The 22,530-nt window shown below is 44.7% G+C and overlaps 1 protein-coding gene across 1 annotated transcript in view; it reads left to right on the top strand.

Moving 5' to 3' along the window:
• The window catches only part of LOC124789410 (ketohexokinase-like), a 50,642-nt gene that overhangs the window by 6,521 nt on the left and 21,591 nt on the right, over positions 1–22,530 (top strand). Inside the window, exon 3 of the mRNA XM_047256754.1 lies at positions 14,214–14,333. Coding sequence (XP_047112710.1) covers positions 14,214–14,333 — 120 coding nt within the window. The remainder of the gene's footprint in view (positions 1–14,213; positions 14,334–22,530) is intronic.

Raw genomic sequence — 22,530 nt, 5'->3', positions numbered from 1 at the left:
TATACCCTTTAATTTGGTTTGCAAAAGTTTTGTAGAATCCATGCGTATTATAATTTTTAAAATCTGCTTCTATTGATTCCAGTTGCTGAGTTACATACTTTCTCTTCTCTTGTCTAATAAGTTTATTTGAAAGTTTCCGTGTTTCTAAAAAGTTTTGAAGAGTTTTCTCATTTTTATTTGAACTGTACTTCGCAAAGGCTTCTGTACGAACTTGAATTGCCTTTTCGCATTCCATATTCCACCATGGATGTTTGTGCTTCTTCTTCAGTGGTATTTGCTCCTTCGCTATTTTTGTGATTTTTTCCTTGAATGTTTCCCAGTTGTTTGCGGGAGAATTTTCCCATTTTTTAATTGTTTCTGATTCTGTTAGCTTTTGTAGGTCAAATTTTGGGATTGCTGGTGGAATTCTTGGTGTTTTCCTTCTTGGGGTGAATTGGACCCGAACTCTTGTGAGATAATGATCTGAGTCAATATTTGCACCTCTCCTAACCTGGATATCTCTGATGTCTTTTTGGAAGTTATATGAGATGGCCACATGGTCAATTTGAAATTCTCCCAATTGGCTTATAGGGGATCTCCAGGTCTTCTGTTTTCTTGGTTTCTTATTGAACGACGTTGAGCTGATTTTCATGTTGAATTGTTGACAAAGTTGGATTAGTCGCATGCCATTTTTGTTGGTCAATTTGTGTGCTGGGTATAGCCCAACCGTCTTCCTGTATTTCTTTTCTCTGCCAATCTGTGCATTGAAATCTCCAAGAAGTATTTTGACATCATTCCTCGGTATCTTTGACATTTCAAGTTCTAATCGTTCCCAAAATTTATCCACATTGTCTAGGTCCTTTCTATTGTCAACGTTGCAGGGTGCGTGAACATTAATTAGGGTGTAATATTTATTCTTGTGTTTCAACCTAAGAAACATTAGTCTATTGCTAATAGTTTTTACAGATTTTACAAATTTAACTGAGGATTTTTCGACCATAAAGGCCATACCAAGCATGTTTGCCCCTTTACCAATTTTTCTGTCCGTTCCACTTTTGAAAATTCTGAAGCCATTGTAGTCAGTGATTTGATTATCAGGAAATCTGGTCTCTTGTACTGCTAGGATTTGGATTTTCAGCTTCTTTAATTCTTCTGTTAATGTGTATAATTTTCCGGTTTGTATTAGTGTCCGTATGTTTACTGTTCCAATGTAATCTTCATTTTTGGGAAGTTTTCCAGAGTGCTCCGATCCACTCACAAGTCGTGTAGGTCCGGTCTCCCCAGAATCCGATAGACCGGTTGCCACCTTTCTGCTAGGTGGGTGGATTTCACCACCTGGGGTACTTTTGTTATTACATACACGAACCATGATTTTACTTGTAATTGTATTTTGGTCTGACATGTGCCAGTTGGTAGGATCAAGGTTGTGGAGCCTTGAAACACAAATCAGCCGCCACTAACATGTGGAACAGACGCTGTCGGGAAACCGCCACTGACATGTGGAACCGTCGTGCCCTAGTTTGCTAGTTTTGGTCCACCCCGGGTTTTATATTTCCCCGGTACCCACCATATCTGGTGAGCATTCCCCTATCCGCCACCTCGGTTTAATAATGAATAGGAAAATAGGAATGCGGGTAAGCTACTACAAACAGCATAGTGAACGCATTATTGTGGCCAAGATACACTCCTGGAAATGGAAAAAAGAACACATTGACACCGGTGTGTCAGACCCACCATACTTGCTCCGGACACCGCGAGAGGGCTGTACAAGCAATGATCACACGCACGGCACAGCGGACACACCAGGAACCGCGGTGTTGGCCGTCGAATGGCGCTAGCTGCGCAGCATTTGTGCACCGCCACCGTCAGTGTCAGCCAGTTTGCCGTGGCATACGGAGCTCCATCGCAGTCTTTAACACTGGTAGCATGCCGCGACAGCGTGGACGTGAACCGTATGTGCAGTTGACGGACTTTGAGCGAGGGCGTATAGTGGGCATGCGGGAGGCCGGGTGGACGTACCGCCGAATTGCTCAACACGTGGGGCGTGAGGTCTCCACAGTACATCGATGTTGTCGCCAGTGGTCGGCGGAAGGTGCACGTGCCCGTCGACCTGGGACCGGACCGCAGCGACGCACGGATGCACGCCAAGACCGTAGGATCCTACGAAGTGCCGTAAGGGACCGCACCGCCACTTCCCAGCAAATTAGGGACACTGTTGCTCCTGGGGTATCGGCGAGGACCATTCGCAACCGTCTCCATGAAGCTGGGCTACGGTCCCGCACACTGTTAGGTCGTCTTCCGCTCACGCCCCAACATCGTGCAGCCCGCCTCCAGTGGTGTCGCGACAGGCGTGAATGGAGGGACGAATGGAGACGTGTCGTCTTCAGCGATGAGAGTCGCTTCTGCCTTGGTGCCAATGATGGTCGTATGCGTGTTTGGCGCCGTGCAGGTGAGCGCCACAATCAGGACTGCATACGACCGAGGCACACAGGGCCAACACCCGGCATCATGGTGTGGGGAGCGATCTCCTACACTGGCCGTACACCACTGGTGATCGTCGAGGGGACACTGAATAGTGCACGGTACATCCAAACCGTCATCGAACCCATCGTTCTACCATTCCTAGACCGGCAAGGGAACTTGCTGTTCCAACAGGACAATGCACGTCCGCATGTATCCCGTGCCACCCAACGTGCTCTAGAAGGTGTAAGTCAACTACCCTGGCCAGCAAGATCTCCGGATCTGCCCCCCATTGAGCATGTTTGGGACTGGATGAGGCGTCGTCTCACGCGGTCTGCACGTCCAGCACGAACGCTGGTCCAACTGAGGCGCCAGGTGGAAATGGCATGGCAAGCCGTTCCACAGGACTACATCCAGCATCTCTACGATCGTCTCCATGGGAGAATAGCAGCCTGCATTGCTGCGAAAGGTGGATATACACTGTACTAGTGCCGACATTGTGCATGCTCTGTTGCCTGTGTCTATGTGCCTGTGGTTCTGTCAGTGTGATCATGTGATGTATCTGACCCCAGGGATGTGTCAATAAAGTTTCCCCTTCCTGGGACAATGAATTCACGGTGTTCTTATTTCAATTTCCAGGAGTGTAGATACGAAGCCCACACCTACTACAGTAGTTCAAGTTTATATGCCAACTAGCTCTGCAGATGAGGAAGAAATTGAAGAAATGTATGATGAAATAAAAGAAATTATTCAGATAGTGAAGGGAGACGAGAATTTAATAGTCATGGGTGACTGGAATTCGAGTAGAGGAAAAGGGAGAGAAGGAAACGTAGTAGGTGAATATGGATTGGGGCTAAGAAATGAAAGAGGAAGCCGCCTGGTAGAATTTTGCACAGAGCACAACTTAATCATAGCTAACACTTGGTTTAAGAATCATGATAGAAGGTTGTATACATGGAAGAACCCTGGAGATACTAAAAGGTATCAGATAGATTATATAATGGTAAGACAGAGATTTAGGAACCAGGTTTTAAATTGTAAGACATTTCCAGGGGCGGATGTGGACTCTGACCACAATCTATTGGTTATGACCTGTAGATTAAAACTGAAGAAACTGCAAAAAGGTGGGAGTTTAAGGAGATGGGACCTGGATAAACTGAAAGAACCAGAGGTTGTACAGAGTTTCAGGGAGAGCATAAGGGAACAATTGACAGGAATGGGGGAAAGAAAAACAGTAGAAGAAGAATGGGTAGCTTTGAGGGATGAAGTAGTGAAGGCAGCAGAGGATCAAGTAGGTAAAAAGACGAGGGCTAGTAGAAATCCTTGGGTAACGGAAGAACTATTGAATTTAATTGATGAAAGGAGAAAAAATAAAAATGCAGTAAATGAAGCAGGCAAAAAGAAATACAAACGTCTCAAAAATGAGATCGACAGGAAGTACAAAATGGCTAAGCAGGGATGGCTAGAGGACAAATGTAAGGATGTAGAGGCTTATCTCACTACAGGTAAGATAGATACTGCCTACAGGAAAATTAAAGAGACCTTTGGAGAAAAGAGAACCACTTGCATGAATATCAAGAGCTCAGATGGAAACCCAGTTCTAAGCAAAGAAGGGAAAGCAGAAAGGTGGAAGGAGTATATAGAGGCTCTATACAAGAGCGATGTACTTGAGGATAATATTATGAAAATGGAACAGGATGTAGATGAAGATGAAATGGGAGATACGATACTGCGTGAAGAGTTTGACAGAGCACGGAAAGACCTGAGTCGAAACAAGGCCCCCGGAGTAGACAACATTCCATTGGAACTACTGACGGCCTTGGGAGAGCCAGTCCTGACAAAACTCTACCATCTGGTGAGCAAGATGTATGAAACAGGCGAAATACCCTCAGACTTCAAGAAGAATATAATAATTCCAATCCCAAAGAAAGCAGGTGTTGACAGATGTGAAAATTACCGAACAATCAGTTTAATAAGCCACAGCTGCAAAATACTAACGCGAATTCTTTACAGACGAATGGAAAAACTAGTAGAAGCCGACCTCGGGGAAGATCAGTTTGGATTCCGTAGAAATACTGGAACACGTGAGGCAATACTAACCTTACGACTTATCTTAGAAGAAAGATTAAGAAAACGCAAACCTACGTTTCTAGCATTTGCAGACTTAGATAAAGCTTTTGACAATGTTAACTGGAATACTCTCTTTCAAATTCTAAAGGGGGCAGGGGTAAAATACAGGGAGCGAAATGCTATTTACAATTTGTACAGAAAGCAGATGGCAGTTATAAGAGTCGAGGGACATGAAAGGGAAGCAGTGGTTGGGAAGGGAGTAAGACAGGGTTGTAGCCTCTCCCCGATGTTATTCAATCTGTATATTGAGCAAGCAGTAAAGGAAACAAAAGAAAAGTTCGGAGTAGGTATTAAAATCCATGGAGAAGAAATAAAAACTTTGAGGTTTGCCGATGACATTGTAATTCTGTCAGAGACAGCAAAGGACTTGCAAGAGCAGTTGAACGGAATGGATGGTGTCTTGAAGGAAGGATATAAGATGAACATCAACAAAAGCAAAACGAGGATAATGGAATGTAGTCGAATTAAGTCGGGTGATGTTGAGGGTATTAGATTAGGAAATGAGACACTTAAAGTAGTAAAGGAGTTTTGCTATTTGGGGAGCAAAATAACTGATGATGGTCGAAGTAGAGAGGATATAAAATGTAGACTGGCAATGGCAAGGAAAGCGTTTCTGAAGAAGAGAAATTTGTTAACATCGAGTATAGAATTAAGTGTCAGGAAGTCATTTCTGAAAGTATTTGTATGGAGTGTAGCCATGTATGGATGTGAAACATGGACGATAAATAGTTTGGACAAGAAGAGAATAGAAGCTTTCGAAATGTGGTGCTACAGAAGAATGCTGAAGATAAGGTGGGTAGATCACGTAACTAATGAGGAGGTATTGAATAGGATTGGGGAGAAGAGAAGTTTGTGGCACAACTTGACCAGAAGAAGGGATCGGTTAGTAGGACATGTTCTGAGGCATCAAGGGATCACCAATTTAGTATTGGAGGGCAGTGTGGAGGGTAAAAATCGTAGGGGGAGACCAAGAGATGAATACACTAAGCAGATTCAGAAGGATGTAGGTTGCAGAAGGTACTGGGAGATGAAGAAGCTTGCACAGGATAGAGTAGCATGGAGAGCTGCATCAAACCAGTCTCAGGACTGAAGACCACAACAACAACAACAACATTTACTTTTTTCCCCAGTTCTCGTACAAGACACTTCTTGATGAAGCCTAAGGATACGTGGATAGTAAGGTACTCCTCCAAAATCACCGAGTTTATCAGTTTCAGCGAAACGTGTCACAGAATGGGGATACAGTTAAAGGTAACAAAAAAGTGCACTGTATTACGCCATGAATTGCATTTCGTTTGTAAACCGAACAGTCTCGTTTGTTTATGGTCGGACTTTGTACGTCAACACTAAATTTAACTGTTGCCTTTACGAAGCCAAACATTGCTCAGTCTTTACGAAATACACACATCAAAAAAAGTTTTGCATCACCCCGGTTCCCAGAACTCATGAAGATAGACGTTGACTGTGGATATTGTATGTTGTTTCACAGACAAAGTCCCTTTGACTGTTCAGAGATGTCCCCGCTGTTTTGGTGTGGCATTATGTGGGGCCGACGTACGCCGCTGATGGTCATGGAAGGCGTCGTAACGGCTGTACCATACGTGAATGCCATCCTCCGACCGATAGTTCAACCATATCGGCAGCATATTGGCGAGGCATTCGCGCCACCATCGTGCACATCTTGTGAATGACTTTCTTTAGAATAACGACATCGATCGACTAGAGTGGCCAGCACAAACATGAACCCTATCGAACATGCCTGGGATAGATTAAAAAGGGCTGTTTATGGACGACGTGACCCACCAACCACTCTGAGGAATCCATGCCGAATCGCCGTTGCATTGTATCGCACAGGTGCAGGTGTCACGCTGTAGGATGGAGTCTCATGCCTGTTGCACATGGTCAGTAATACAGCGACGGTTAACGCTATTTGTGGATGCCATTGGAGTTGTCGTCCGATGATGGCCCATATGTGCTCGATTGGAGGAAGACCTGGTGATCGAGCAGGCGAAGGCAACATGTCGACACTCGGTAGAGCATGTTGGGTTACAACAGCGGCATGTGGGCGAGCGTTATCCTATTGGAAAACATTCATGGATTGTAGTTGATGAATGGAGGCACATGATGTCAAATCACCAGACTGACATACAGATTTGCAGTCGGGGTACGCAGGATAACCACGTGAGTGCTCCTGCTGTCATACGTAATCACATCCCTGACCATAACTTCAACTCCATGTAGACAGGTTGTTTTAGGCCCTCAACAGGCCTACTTCTAACCAACACACGGCTATCACTGGCACCTAGACATAACCAGCTTTCATCAGAAAACGCAACAGTCCTCTGTCCTGCCCTCAAACTAGCTCTCGCTTGATACCACTGTAGTCGCAAATGGCGGTGATTTGGGGTTAGTGAAATTCACGCTACAGGTCCTCAGGTTCGAAGCTGTCCTTGAAGGAACCAATTTGTAACAGTTCGTTTTGTTACTGTGATGCCAACTGTTGCTCAACCTGCTGTTGCAGATGCAGTACGAGGCGCCAGAGCCATACGTTGAACACGATGGTCCTCCCAATTGTGAGTGCCACGTGGCCGTCCGGAACCCCGTCCTCTCGCGACCGTACGTTCTCATGACCGCCGCTGCCAGCAGTCTTGTACACTGGCTACATTCCTGCCAAGTCTTTCTGAAATATCACAGCAGGAACATCCAGCTTCTCATTGTCCTATTGCAAGGCCTCATTCGACCTCAATGAGGTGTTGCTGTGGCGTCTTATGTCGTCTTAAAGGCATTCTTGCCTAACACCAACTCACCATGTCCTGTCTCAAAGGTAATTAACACTCACGATCGTCACAGCATGTTTTGAAAGAAAACCGATTTCCATCCTCATAGTGGTCCTACTAGCGCCTCTCTTATACGATTGGCGCGACACATGAAGAGTCATCATCTTTACGATGCAGAAACGTGCCTACCAGCTTTCGTTTATGTCGCACAACTCCTTCTTGGTGGTGCAATTTTCTTCCGTCAGTGTATTTAGGATGTTGTGGACCGCTCTGGGGCACGTCCGACAGCTTTCAAGATTCCTTTCAGAGTGAGCTTCTGACTCGCTGTTATTTACAGGCTGCCGTTCCTATTGCCTTGAACTCTAAATGAACCAATGGGCGACCGCCGTATACCCCACTACAAGTCATGTCTCTTTCCCATTAATAATTAGCGATTTCCTCGCCAGGGGCTGTTCTCACAGTTTCGTGTGACCATTGTAAAATTCTTCTTTCGAGGGATAGCAGGTCTACGGAATGTCTCGCCATTGTCGCTACGGACGTTTTAGCGAAAAACAACATAGGAATGCGCCCCTCTGGGCGCCTGCTGATTTGTACCCTCAGCACCACGGCCGATTGGTCATATAGGCCCCCAAGCACACCAGCTATCCATCACCTTATAGCAGAAAATAATGACAATTCCAACTGGACAAAAGCCAGTTAGCAACAGTGAAATCGAGAATCACTTCCTGTCTGTGAGTACGGAAGTCACAGCCCCACATCCTCTGAGGACAAAAAGTCATGTGATATCTCCTGATATCGTGCCGGAGCTTCTTTTCTTCGAAGTAGTGCAGCGACTCGACGTGACATGAATTCAACAAGTCGTTGGAAGTCTCCAGAAGAAATATTGAGCCATGCTGCAGCATTCCATAATTGCGAAAGTGTTGCTGGTGCAGTACTTTTTGCAGGAACTGATCTCTCGATTATGTGCTATAAATGTTCGATGCGTGGTCAAATCATTCGCTAGAATTGTCCAGAATGTTCTTCAAACCAGTCGCACACATTTGTGGCCCCAAGACATTGTGCATTGTCATCCGTGAAAATTCCATCGTTATTTGGAAATATGAAGTCCATGAATGGCTGCAAATAGTCTCCAAGTTGCTTAAAGTAACCATTGCCAGTCACCAATTGGTTCATTTTGGCCAGAGTACCCGACCCATTCCATGTAAACACTGTCTGTACCATCAGTGTGCACAGTAGCTTGTTGACAACTTAGGTCGATGGCTTCATGGGGGCTACGCCACACTCCAACCCCACCACCAGCTTTTACTAATTGAAAGCGGGACTCATTTGACCAGGCCACGATTTTTCAGTCGCATAGGGTCCAACCGATATGGTCACGAGCACAGGAGAGGTGCCGCATGCGATGTCGTGTTCTTAGCATAGGCGCTCGCGCCGGTCGTTTGCTGACATACCCGTTGACGCCAAATTTCGGTGCACTTTCCTAGCAGATACGTTCGTCGTACGCCTGACATTGATGTTTGCTGTTTTTTTTTTTTTTTCACCCAGTGTTTCTTGTCTGTTAGCACTGATAACTCTACGGAAACGCTGCTGCTCTCGGTCATTAAGTGAAGACCGTCAGCCACTATGTTGTCCGTGGTGAGAGGTAATGCCCGCAATTCTCAGCACACTCTTGACTCTATGGATCTATGAATATTGAATTCACTAACGATTTCCGAAACGGAATGTCCCATGTGTCTTGCTCCAAGTACTGTTCCGGTTCAAAATATGTTAATTCCCGTCGTGCGGCTATAAGCATGTGGGAAATCTTTTCACATGAATCATCTGACTGCAAATGACAGCTCCGACAATGCACTGCCCTTTTATACCCTGTGTACACGATACTACTGCCATCTGCTTATATGTGTACGTCTATCCAATAACTTTTGTCACTTCAGTGTATCTATCTCTAGTTTTCACACATCACAGTGCACAGATACACTCCTGGAAATGGAAAAAAGAACACATTGACACCGGTGTGTCAGACCCACCATACGTGCTCCGGACACTGCGAGAGGGCTGTACAAGCAATGATCACACGCACGGCACAGCGGACACACCAGGAACCGCGGTGTTGGCCGTCGAATGGCGCTAGCTGCGCAGCATTTGTGCACCGCCGCCGTCAGTGTCAGCCAGTTTGCCGTGGCATACGGAGCTCCATCGCAGTCTTTAACACTGGTAGCGTGCCGCGACAGCGTGGACGTGAACCGTATGTGCAGCTGAGAGACTTTGAGCGAGGGCGTATAGTGGGCATGCGGGAGGCCGGGTGGACGTACCGCCGAATTGCTCAACACGTGGGGCGTGAGGTCTCCACAGTACATCGATGTTGTCGCCAGTGGTCGGCGGAAGGTGCACGTGCCCGTCGACCTGGGACCGGACCGCAGCGACGCACGGATGCACGCCAAGACCGTAGAATCCTACGCAGTGCCGTAGGGGACCGCACCGCTACTTCCCAGCAAATTAGGGACACTGTTGCTCCTGGGGTATCGGCGAGGACCATTCGCAACCGTCTCCATGAAGCTGGGCTACGGTCCCGCACACCGTTAGGCCGTCTTCCGCTCACGCCCCAACATCGTGCAGCCCGCCTCCAGTGGTGTCGTGACAGGCGTGAATGGAGGGACGAATGGAGACGTGTCGTCTTCAGCGATGAGAGTCGCTTCTGCCTTGGTGCCAATGATGGTCGTATGCGTGTTTGGCGCCGTGCAGGTGAGCGCCACAATCAGGACTGCATACGACCGAGGCACACAGGGCCAACACCCGGCATCATGGTGTGGGGAGCGATCTCCTACACTGGCCGTACACCACTGGTGATCGTCGAAGGGACACTGAATAGTGCACGGTATATCCAAACCGTCATCGAACCCATCGTTCTACCATTCCTAGACCGGCAAGGGAACTTGCTGTTCCAACAGGACAATGCACGTCCGCATGTATCCCGTGCCACCCAACGTGCTCTAGAAGGTGTAAGTCAACTACCCTGGCCAGCAAGATCTCCGGATCTGTCCCCCATTGAGCATGTTTGGGACTGGATGAAGCGTCGTCTCACGCGGTCTGCACGTCCAGCACGAACGCTGGTCCAACTGAGGCGCCAGGTGGAAATGGCATGGCAAGCCGTTCCACAGGACTACATCCAGCATCTCTACGATCGTCTCCATGGGAGAATAGCAGCCTGCATTGCTGCGAAAGGTGGATATACACTGTACTAGTGCCGACATTGTGCATGCTCTGTTGCCTGTGTCTATGTGCCTGTGGTTCTGTCAGTGTGATCATGTGATGTATCTGACCCCAGGAATGTGTCAATAAAGTTTCCCCTTCCTGGGACAATGAATTCACGGTGTTCTTATTTCAATTTCCAGGAGTGTATGTGTGCACCGGAATGTCATCACTGGAAGCATTGGAAAAATGTTTTCTGGACTGATGAGTCGTTGCACATTTTCATACCTGCCGACAGAAGGGAGAATGAGTATACCGAAAACTGTGTGAGGTGAAGTCTGTACTTGTCAATAGACCACCGTTCAGGCATGTCCTAAAGGTAATAAGGTGTGGGGGATCTTTACGTGGGATGAAATAGGAGCCTTAATTCCTTTATCACGGTATCAAACCGGTGTTCAGTGCAGGTGATCGCCGACAGATTGAATCGTGACAGTTTGAGAAAGAGTGCATAGATATGGGGGTGCTTGTGTGGCCCTCGTGGAAACCTGATGTCATTGTACTGAGCAAATGCGGAACGCCGAAGAGCGAGAAATTTCGCCGTGGACACAGGTACGCCTTATTTTATTTATTTATTTTTATTTATTGGTTTATTTAACCTGGCCTTATGTCTGCGATCTGTGAACGACAACTGACAGGTTACGGATCAGGATGACACCACAGTACTATCTGTGTCTCCTGGAGTACATACCACGATATGTAGCCTCCGTAAAAAGAGGATTCTACACGCTGCTAGCCAAGTGTCTCTAAGTCTGTTGCTAATCAGTGCTTTTGAAAAGCATCAGGTTGCACTGGTACCATACAACTTCCGTCAGACAAAGACATAGCAAATACATCGCCTGAATATGAAAGCATCTGGATATTGCAGAACTTTGACTCCACATTTTCTGATCATGTGCTAAGTGAGGACCAGCCGCAGTCCCATGTTCTACAGTTGGCAAAGAAAAGCCTAAAACGCAGTCTTTCAGCACCTTGGAAATCATTAATGATTTAGATCCCAGTCCACATTTAATATTAACTGACCAAACACTCTCATTACTTCTCCTTTCCGAAACTTCATTCCAGTCCCGAATCTCCCTAATTATTCCCACATTGTCTGTCCCATTCTATACCTCCATTTTTCTTTGTATTTTATTGTTTTATTGTGATTGTCTTTGTATTCCATATATTCTGTTGTTTTACTATATGTATAGTTCTCGTACAGTAAATTATAATTCTTCATATCACTGATGAAATCTGGTTTCGCAGGAGAGAGCAGATCAGATTGTGGAAAGGGGACAAGGTCAATTACTGTTAGTTACACAAGAACACATACAACTTAACAAGAATTTTAAATTAAACACGGCCAAAGGCCTAATTTTAAAGTTGTTATGAAGTTCAGCTGAAGGCCATATACTAAACATAAAACAGACAATATTAATACACGGCTGAAGGCCTGACACAGTACCTGCGACCAAATAAAATGACAATCACAAACAGTAAACAGTGGTGATCAGAAGTGTTCCAAGGGTCGGCCTGGGGAGGAAACTGTAACCACAGTTTAGGTGAGACAGGCAGCCAAATGTAACACTGAACAAGCGGGTTGCAGCACGACGTACGGACGGCTGACAAACCAACCAACAATCTAATCAATTCCCTCTGTCGCAACCGACCGACTGGCTACTCCAGTACGCAGACAGCATTCATCTGCTCAGCGGAAATCACAGAAGCTACACACAGTTCCACGTAAACATTTGCACCAAGAACTCCGACAATCCTAAAACCAGTCACCATGGAACAACAAGGAGAGCTGACAAATCACACACACACAGAGCTTCCATAAGAGGTCGGCGACGAAATACGCGTCGTCCGATGAGACGACCGACCGAACGACCAACCAAGGTCGTCCCAAGTTATGAGTGTCGGCAACGGTCGGGCGAGTCTTGGCTGTCCGGAGCTCACTGCAGTTCCAACCCGACTCAACTCGATGTCCGTTCAGAGCTCGGAGACCCATGCAGAGGGAACAGTTGCCCATTGGCCATGACATCTCTGCACGAGGAAGGAACCGACGTACGGCCGGCAGGATGAAAAACTGACGCGGCCCAGGAACGATCAAAAGACCAAATACACGCCGCCCAATTAGTCGACCAACTGAACGACCAACCAACAGTCGTTCCTGCTCAAGTCTCCTTCCGTCAGACTGTACATGTGTGTGGCCAGCGGTCGACAAGTACTGGCTGTCAGCGCCTCACTGGCGCTCTGTCCCCGACTGAACTCCCGACACACGACGAGCCGGAATACTAGCGATCGCTCCAGAAGTAGTACGACAGTGCTCTTATCGATAAGCGCTGCTGCTGCCACTCACGGGCAAGCAAACCAGCAACCTAGTGACGCCAGTAAATCGAATTAAAAGAAAAACGAGGCGACAGAACCACCTAAACAAGATGACGAGCAATAAACGGCATGACCGCGAGCTGCGTACGGCTCAATTGACATATAACTTATTTGGGGTATTTCACATTACGTTTGTCAGTTCTATCTTTTACACTATATCTGCATCACCTTCTATGGGCAATATCTATTCAGTTTATTCTCCAGTTCTCTTGGAGTGTATTAATTTTTTTTTATTATGGTTGTAATTTTATAATAATTTTTAGCCGGCCGCGGTGGTCTAGTGGTTCTAGGCGCGCAGTCCGGAACCGCGGGACTGCTACGGTCGCAGGTTCGAATCATGCTCGGGCATGGATGTGTGTGATGTCCTTAGGTTAGTTAGGTTTAAGTAATTCTAAGTTCTAGGGGACTGATGACCACAGACGTTAAGTCCCATAGTGCTCAGAGCCATTATAATTTTTACAAGCCTACTAGGTTGTTTCACTATATTCATATCTTCACTCCTGTTGAGTGTATTTCTTTGCTAATGTTGTCCTCCTTCTCTTCCATCTCATCTTAACACGTACACAGACACACGCAAACAGATTATATTTTATGTTTAGTCTTAATATTTTTCTGGCTAGTTTGCTTTATATGTATTTACTGTCTAATTTCGTTATGTTAACTCTGCACTGCCAAAGATGAAACTTACTCTGATTTCGCACTTCACTCTCCTCGTGTAGTATTTTTGCAATATTGTGAAATTTTGTGCATCAGTGCTGTATCCTCATTGACGATGTTAATCAGTTAAAGTCTGATGATGGCCTTGTAAGGCGAAAAGCGACTAACAAAATAAATTAATAGTGTACAACGTCGCCGCGCGGGATTAGCCGAGCGGCCTGGGGCGCTGCGGTCAGGGAGTGTGCGGCTGGTCCCGGCGGAGGTTCGAGTCCTCCCTCGGGCATGGGTGTGTAGGTTGGCCTTAGGATAATTTAGGTTAAGTAGTGTGTAAGCTTAGGGACTGATGACCTTAGCAGTTAAGTCCCATACAAAAAAATGTTGAAATGTGTGTGAACACATTTCAACATTTTTTTGTACAACGTCACAATTTAGTGCTTTTCACCTACAATTATGACGCTGTTCTACCAAGAAGTGACAGGATAATCAGCTAATACAGGTACTGCCTTTTAAAACAGTGAGGTTTTAGATAATACGTAACTGTTTAAACACTTTTAGATTGTTAATAATTCCTACCGGAAACTTTTCCAACAGAGTTCTTGAGCGGAGGCTGCGACCAGGAGGCAACGCCGGCAATAACTGTAAAGTGCTATCGGAGCTGAACGCTAAATGCGATTTACTTGGATCACTTAATATCAACTGCACATCTGGTCGGTAAGTGACACACAATTTTACTTCTTTTACTGATGCTGACAGTGACATCAAAAGTTATGAACACTTCTTTTACCTTAATATTACAATTTTTTGAGCTAGCAGTATCAGGCAAATGTCGGAAATGTAGTTCCATAACCTAGAACAAAAATGGTTCAAACGAACATAGAACCCTGAACACTGTTTTTTCTAAATGACACACCTCCGAAGGTGTATAGTTTGACACTGACATGCACGATAGAAACATTGTCATGCATAGGCTATTAAGAAGCGATTTTTGTGTGTGTGTGGGGGGGGGGGGGGGGGGGGAAGAGTGGAAGGGTGTGCAGGCGGGGGCAAAAGAGCAGTGACGAAAGAGAGATGATATTCACATTTCGATGGATACTGTTGCACCAGTCTAAAGTAGAATAAGGCAAACAACAAATCATTTGTTGGTGCATGGGTGGATGGCTACCTTATTAAAGAACCTAGACTTGTTCTTGGAAATGGATCGGGTAGATGGCTGGCTAATTCGCTAACAGATCCTTAACATAACGGACTTGTTCTTGGAGACGGGGAAAAGCTTTAGCATACTAATGGATTCCTCTGTAGCTGCCTAACACAATCATTTCATCTCTATGGTCTGACCAGTAACACCAAAACTGATCTATCCTACAAATAAATACTGTAGAACATTCACAGTAGGTGTTCGGCTTTTTCGGTGATTTATGTGGATTATTTGCTACATCAGACTACTTACTCATTTTCCAGGAGTCATTGAATGCCAGGAACACTAGAAAGTGTGTGATACCAAGATTCCGAGACACAGGAAGTGTTCGCCGAAGGTCAAAGAGCCACCCAAAATAAGCATTCAACAATAGTGTCCATGGCACTGACTGCAAAGCTTACATCTGCCTCAGAGGTTACAGTTTTCTAACTTGTGTACGTGCCGTTTTGGGAGTCTCTGCCATGTAGACTGCTTAACTGCTACTGCTGCTCTTATAATATCGTGAAATTATTTGGCTGATGTTCATGTATACTACTAGGCACGATGATCTCACTCGAACATTGTCACTAAGTGAAGCAGCAAAGTTACGTATAGGGTCGCCACTGTTGGTAGAAGCGAGAAAACACGGAAATCGCCAAGTCGCTGTTCCTTGTAACGGGAGTACTTCGTAGCGACACAGGGGCTCATTACATTTTAGTTTGAATAATTTACGTTGACAGTTTTCTGCAACACTTAGTTTACAACACAGATCAGCGAAATTGATGGAGCTGAAATATCTTGGTGCATCCAACAACAGGTTAATCAATATTTTTCTAACAAGGCTAACTAGAGCCAAAACAAATTTTCTGAATGACAGCCGGACTGTCTGTCATTACTTGCACGAGAATATCCTTTTATTTTGTCTTTAAAGTTAATGTGCAGTTTCGGCGATGTAGCGGTTTTCAAGTGTTTGGTATAACCAGTAAAACAGACATTTGTGAGTTACTGTCAAAGCTTAGGTTGGTCATACATTGTTCAAATGTACAAAACTTAGATCGAAATCAATGGGAAATCCAGGATATAATGGAACAATATTATGGAAAGGGAAGTACCTACTCACCATGTAGAGGAGATGCGGAGTTGCAGATAGGCACAACAAAAGGACTGTCACAAATAAAGCTTTCAGCCAGTAAGGCCTTCGTCAAAACTAGATCGCACACACACACACACACACACACACACACATGACTGCAGTTTCAGGCATCTGAAGCCACTCTGCGAGCAGTACCAGTGCATGATGGGAGTGGCGACTGGGTGGGGGTAAGGAGAAGACTGGGATGGGGAGGGGCAGGGATAGTAGGAAGGGTGCAGTGAAACGGAGAAAAGTAAAAAGACTGGTTGCCAAGGTGAAATGAGGGCTGTGTACTGCTGAAATGGCAACAGGGAAGGGGCTTAATGGGTGAGGACAACGACTAACGAAGGTTGAGGCCAGGAGGGTTATGGGGACATAGGATATATTGCAGGGAAAGTTCTCTCCTGCGCAATTCAGAAAAGCTGGTGTTGGTGGAAAGGATCCATATGGCATAGGCTGTGAAGCAGTCATTGAAATGAAGGACATCATGTTTGGTATCGTGCTCAGCAACAGGGTGGTCCACTTGTTTCTTGGCCACAGTTTGTCGCTGGCCATTCATGTGGCCAGACAGATCGTTGGCTGTCATGTCCGCATAGAATTCAGCACAGTGGTTGCAGCGTAACTTGTAGATCACATGACTGGTTTCACAGGTAGCCCTGCCTTTGATAAGTGATGTTTGTGACCGGACTGGTGTAGGTGGTGGTGGGAGGATGTATAGAACAGGTCTTGCATATAGGTCTATTACAGGGGTATAAGCCATGAGGTAAGGGGTTGGAAGCAGGGGTTGTGTAGGGACGGACGAGTACATTGTGCAGGTTTGGTGGGCGGTGAAATACCACTGTGGGAGGAGCGGGAAGGATAATGGGCAGGACATTTCTCATTCCAGGGCTTGACGAAAGGTAGACAAAGCCCTAGCAGAGAATGTAATTGCTTCAGTGCTGAGTAGTGCTGTATTATGAGGGGAATGCTCCTCTGTGACTAGATGATGAGACTTTGGGAGGTAGTGGGAGACTAGAAAGATTTGTTTTTGTACAAGGTTGGGAGGATAGTACAGCCTGTGAAGGCTTCAGTGAGACCCTCGGTATATTTCGAAAGGGACTGCTCATGACTGCAGATGCGACGGGTGGCTAGGCTGTACGGAAGGGACTTCTTGGTATGGAAGAGGTGGCAGCTGTCAAAGTGGAGGTATTGTTGGTGGTTAGTAGGTTTGATATGGACAAGACACGTGAATGACCACAAAATACATGTAAAAACAGCCGAATCTCCCTGATTCAGTGACATAAGCTACAGCTTAATGATGAAGATATACTTTCGAATATGTGTATAATTGCAGCTTACTCCGCTGAAAATAAGAGAATATAAACACATATGAGAAGAATATCTTTCTTTTGTTGTCTCTTCTTATTATGACAGATACTTTCTTTGACATATAACGACTTTGTAGGGAGCCTGGTGTTTCGCATAGTTTTACACTTCACTCGACTTTCTAATACACAAATATTTTAGTAAATTTAATTACTTTACTTCAAAAGCGAATGTGTTGAAAATTCTTCCCGTTTGTGCCTCAGAGCGCAACAGTTGTGTTATTGGTTTCTTCTGTGTTGGGAAACAGTTTCATGGCTTTATTCTTTTATTATCAGGTCAGTCTGGTTTTCCCTTCAGCTACAGTTGCGGTAGTTTATCTGCTACGTTAAATAACACAGGTTGCATTCCATACACGTTTACCATGTTCCACATCCATTGATTTGACTGGATGTGTAATGAAGAAAACTTCACGTTTTTGAATGGATATAAGACGCTTTTCTGCAAAAGGTTGGATCTTCTGCATTTACTTGCAATTGTTTTGTTCTTAAAGAACACTACATTCCCCAGTAAATATCTGTAGGTTACAAGATAATCGTAAATGAACGGTTCTCTAATGTAGCGGTTCACTTTACTATGATATCACCCTGTCTGATAGTTATTATTAATCAAGAAAGAAAATAAAATTATCGGTGCAATTTCAGCACCTGTTTCAGAGTAGCATTAGAGAACGATTGACAATAATGGGGAAAGGAATACAGTAGAAGAAGAATGGATAGCTTTCAGAGATGAAATAGTGAAGGCAGCAGAGGATCAAGTAGGTAAAAGGACAAGGGCTAGTGGAAATCCTTGGGTAACAGAAGAAATATTGAATTTAATTTATCAAAGGAGAAAATATAAAAATGCAGTAAATGAAGCAGGCAAAAGGGAATACAAACGTCTCATAAATTAGGAAGTGAAAAATGGCTAAGCAGGGATGGCTAGAGGACAAATGTAAGGATGTAGAGGCATATACCACTAGGGGCAAGAAGGGAAAGCAGAAACGTGGAAGGAGTATACAGAAGGCCTATAGAAGGGCAATGTGCTGGAGGGCAATATTATGGAAATGGAAAAGGACGCAGATGAAGATGAAATGGAAGATGAAGAATTTGACAGAGCACTGAAAGACCTGACAAAATTCTACCACCTGGTGACCAAAATGTATGAGACAGGTGAATACCCTCAGACTTCAAAAAGAATACAGTAATTCCAATCTCAAAGAAAGCAGGTGTTGAGAAGTGGGAAAATTACCGATATATCAGTTTAATAAGTCATGGCTGCCAAATAGTAACACGAATTCTTTACATACGAATGAAAAAACTGGTAGAAGCCGACCTCGGGGAAGATCAGTTTGAATTCCGTAGAAATTTTGGAACACGTGAGGCAATACTGACCCTACGAATTACCTTAGAAGATAGATTAAGAAAAGATAAGCTTTCGAAATGTGGTGCTACAGAAGAATGCTGAAGATTAGATGGGTAGATCATGTAACTAATGAGAAGGTAGGGAACAGAATTGGGGAGCAGAGGAATTTGTGGCACAACTTGACTAGAAGAAGAGATCGATTGGTAGGACATGTTCTGAGGCATCAAGGTGTCACCAATTCAGTATTGGAGGGCAGCGAGGAGGGCAAAAATCGTAGAGGGAGACCAAGAGATGAATAGCGTAAACAGATTCACACTATTGTAGGTTGCAGTACGCACTGGGAGATGATGAAGCTTGCACAGGATAGAGTAGCATGGAGAGCTGCACTAAAGACCACAACAGCAACAACACAATATTTTTCAAAAAAAGTTCATTTCATTTGTTTGAGGATGTTGTCGAAGTTAGAAATACAGCGTCTTGTCTTCTAAATTACTTCAATGAATAGTTGTTCCAAGAAGCTGCAACCTGTACATTCATTGTATGATTAAAACAGGACAACAACTTGAAACAAGTTCATAGGAAATCAAGAACTTCTTCAGCGTGAACATCAAAAGTATGCAAGTGCAATCAATCAATGGAAGGAACGTGTGTGATCTACATATGGAGACATATCGTACACACATTAACACTAAGAAGTGGACCCTGAAGATAAATTTACATGGCTTCAGTACAAGAATGACAGCAAAGCAAATAAAGTTCTAACAAAAGGCGTACGTGATCTGCCCGCATTCTGGATGGCCATGAGGGAATACCTCATCACAGCACAAAGTGGAAGGTCATGCGAGGATTAAAGATCATGATGAAAGAGAAGAACATTTAATTATAGCTGAAAGCCAAAGAAATAATCCATCATGTTCACCATGCACAGCTACGACTGGTTCAAATGGCTCTGAGCACTATGGGACTTAACTTCTGAGGTCATCAGTCCCCTAGAACTTAGAACTACTTAAACCTAACTAACCTAAAGACATCACACACATCCATGTCCGAGGCAGGATTCGAACCTGCGACCGTAGCGGTCGCGCTATTCCAGACTGTAGCGCCTAGAACCGCTCGGCCACCCCGGCCGACGCACAGCTACGGGATTGGACAAATTTGATCAATATCCTGTTATTGATGATTTAAAACCTGCAAGAATTTGCCACATTACACTTTGAAAATAACATATTTACATCTACATGATTTCTCTGTAGTTCACTACTAAGTGTCTGTCGGAAGGTCATCAAACCACTTATAAGCTACGAGGGTTACCCAGAAAGTAATGCACAACATTTTTTTCTTCAACAATTTGTTATTGAACATAATGAGAATTAAGCACATGAAAGAATTGTGTGTTACCTAGACACCTTATTTTTCCATGTAATCTCCATCCCGTTCTATAGTCTTCCTCCTGCGCGAAACAAGGTTGTGTATATCCTGTCGGTACCAATACTTGTCACGGTGGCGGAGGGGGAAGGATCTCAACCGTTCCCTTTTGAAAGTAACCTTCCCGGCATTTGCCTGAAGCCATTTAGGGAAATCACGCGAAATGTAAATCTGGATAGCCGAACTGGAATTAGAACCGTCATCCTCCCGAATGTGAGTCCAGTGTGCTAACCACTACACCATCTCGCCCAATGAAAGTGTAGGTGAGTGATGTGACACGTGTTTCACAAACGACTCTTGCACAGTTCGGGAGCAAATGGCTGGTGCATTGTCTTATTGGAAGTACATTTCGTCTCAGGACGCTGCACGCTAACTTGCGGATGCGCATGTACATTATGTATTTTCTGGTATCGCTCGTCATTGAGAAATGATATATGTATCAGGAGGCCCATTTAATTCCGTGGATACATCCACTGCACCATCTTCCAGAATGGTGGTATGTTGGCAAGCGGGTTGAATCACACCATACGATTCTCGACACACTCTCACCCGGCCACAAATGTGTACCAATGGACACCATGACTCTTATGAACCAACTGCACAAAGCTGGTGTTCCTGCACACATGCTAACTTCTGTGCACTGTGATGTATTGCAGACAAATGTATACAGAATTATTCGTAAGTACCTCCGTGGCTTCAGAAGACTACTGCACGTAAATTACAAGACAAATGGTTCAAATGGCTCTGAGCACTATGGGATTTAACATCTGAGGTCATCAGTCCCCTAGAACTTAGAACTACTTAAACCTAACTAACCTAATGACATCACACACATCCACGCCCGAGGAAGGATTCGAACCTGCGACTGTAGCGGTCGCACGGTTCCAGACTGAATCGCCAAGAACCGCTCGGACACACCGGCCGGCTACATCCAGATTTACTTTTTATTGTTCCTTCTGATGACCTCACCCTCCGTGCGCAGCGCGTAACTGTACTTCTGTCGACAGCAGATGCTCCATAGTCTTTGCACAAACATTTGTGAATATTCCCCACAATTTGTTTCTCCGCAGTGAGAAATTCAATGAAGGCACATTGCTTGTAACGTACATCACCTACAGACGCCATTTTGTAACTGTCCTGCAGCAACGCTATCTGTCGGAAGTGAGGGAAACTTGGCGCGCTCACTCAGGAGACTTCAAATAACACATACGTAACGTTTCGCTTTCGTAGCATTGTTTTTAGATAAGAAAAAAATGCAGTGCATCACTTTCTGGGCAACCCTCGTATTTCTCTACTGTTCCACTCTCGAACGGCGAGCAGGAAAACAGAGCACTTCAGTCTTTCTGCACAAGCTCTGATTTCTCTTACTTTATATGCTGATCATTTCTCCCGCTGTAGGTCGACGCCATTACAATATTTTCGCAATCGGAGGAGAAAGTTGGTGACTGAAATTTCACGAGAAGATCCTGTTGCATACAAGTACAAAATGTTATGTGTGTGACGTGTACCTCTGTTTATCAAAAGATGCCAACTGTTTTTGTTTGTGCCAAATAAAGAAATGAGAATGAAAATATGACACAGCTAAATTGTATGTATCATAAAAAAAGTCAGGGTAAAGTCCCAACACGTACAATTACGTGGTTGCCAAATTTCTAGAAATTTCTGAAAATAAATTTATTTTCATTTTTAATGAATTACTAACTGGTTTTTACATCCCAATAGTTACTATTTTCCAAAAAAAAAAAAAAAAAACCGCACAAAATGCAACCTTCGGGCTGTAAGGGCTAGTATTTTGTGTATTACTACAAAAACCCGGGAGCACTTTCTCATAGCTCTGCAAATAGCTATAAGCCATGTTGCTTGAACACTTTTATGCTTCATGAGTTATCTGGGCCAGCCAGAGTGGCCGAGCGATTCTGGGCGCTACAGTCTGGAACCGCACGACCGCTACGGTCGCAGGTTCGAATCCTCGGGTATGGATGTGTGTGATGTCCTTGGGTTAGTTAGGTTTAAGTAGTTCTAAGTTATAGGGGACTGATGACTTCAGAGGTTAAGTCCCTTAGTACTCAGAGCCATTTGAGTTATCTGATGTGTTGCTCATATTCACTTGAAGTCAATTTTCATCATTCTGTGCAGGCTATAAATCATTGTGCAACTAAAATAAGTGTTAACAACCTAACTTTGCAGTTAGCCCAGATTCCTAAATTGGTTTCATGGGACAGAAGTTTGTATATGATGTGCATGTTCGAATTTACTTTCACTGGTAGTCGAAGCTGAAAAATTGCAGGTACCTTACACAATGAGGCAGATTATTGCCGTTTAGATAATACTTTAAAAGTAAAATGCAGTCTACCTTTATAATCAGCTTTGTGAGGTGGTGCTCGACTTGGACGTTGCCGGTTCGAATACTAGTGGTGAGAGACTTTTTTGGCACCAGTGTTTGTCTGGCAAGACGAGAAGAAGCGTGGCAC

This window comes from Schistocerca piceifrons, chromosome 3, assembly GCF_021461385.2.
Source record: "Schistocerca piceifrons isolate TAMUIC-IGC-003096 chromosome 3, iqSchPice1.1, whole genome shotgun sequence".
Classification (NCBI taxonomy): domain Eukaryota; kingdom Metazoa; phylum Arthropoda; class Insecta; order Orthoptera; family Acrididae; genus Schistocerca; species Schistocerca piceifrons.
This window is presented reverse-complemented; position numbering and strand designations above follow the sequence as displayed.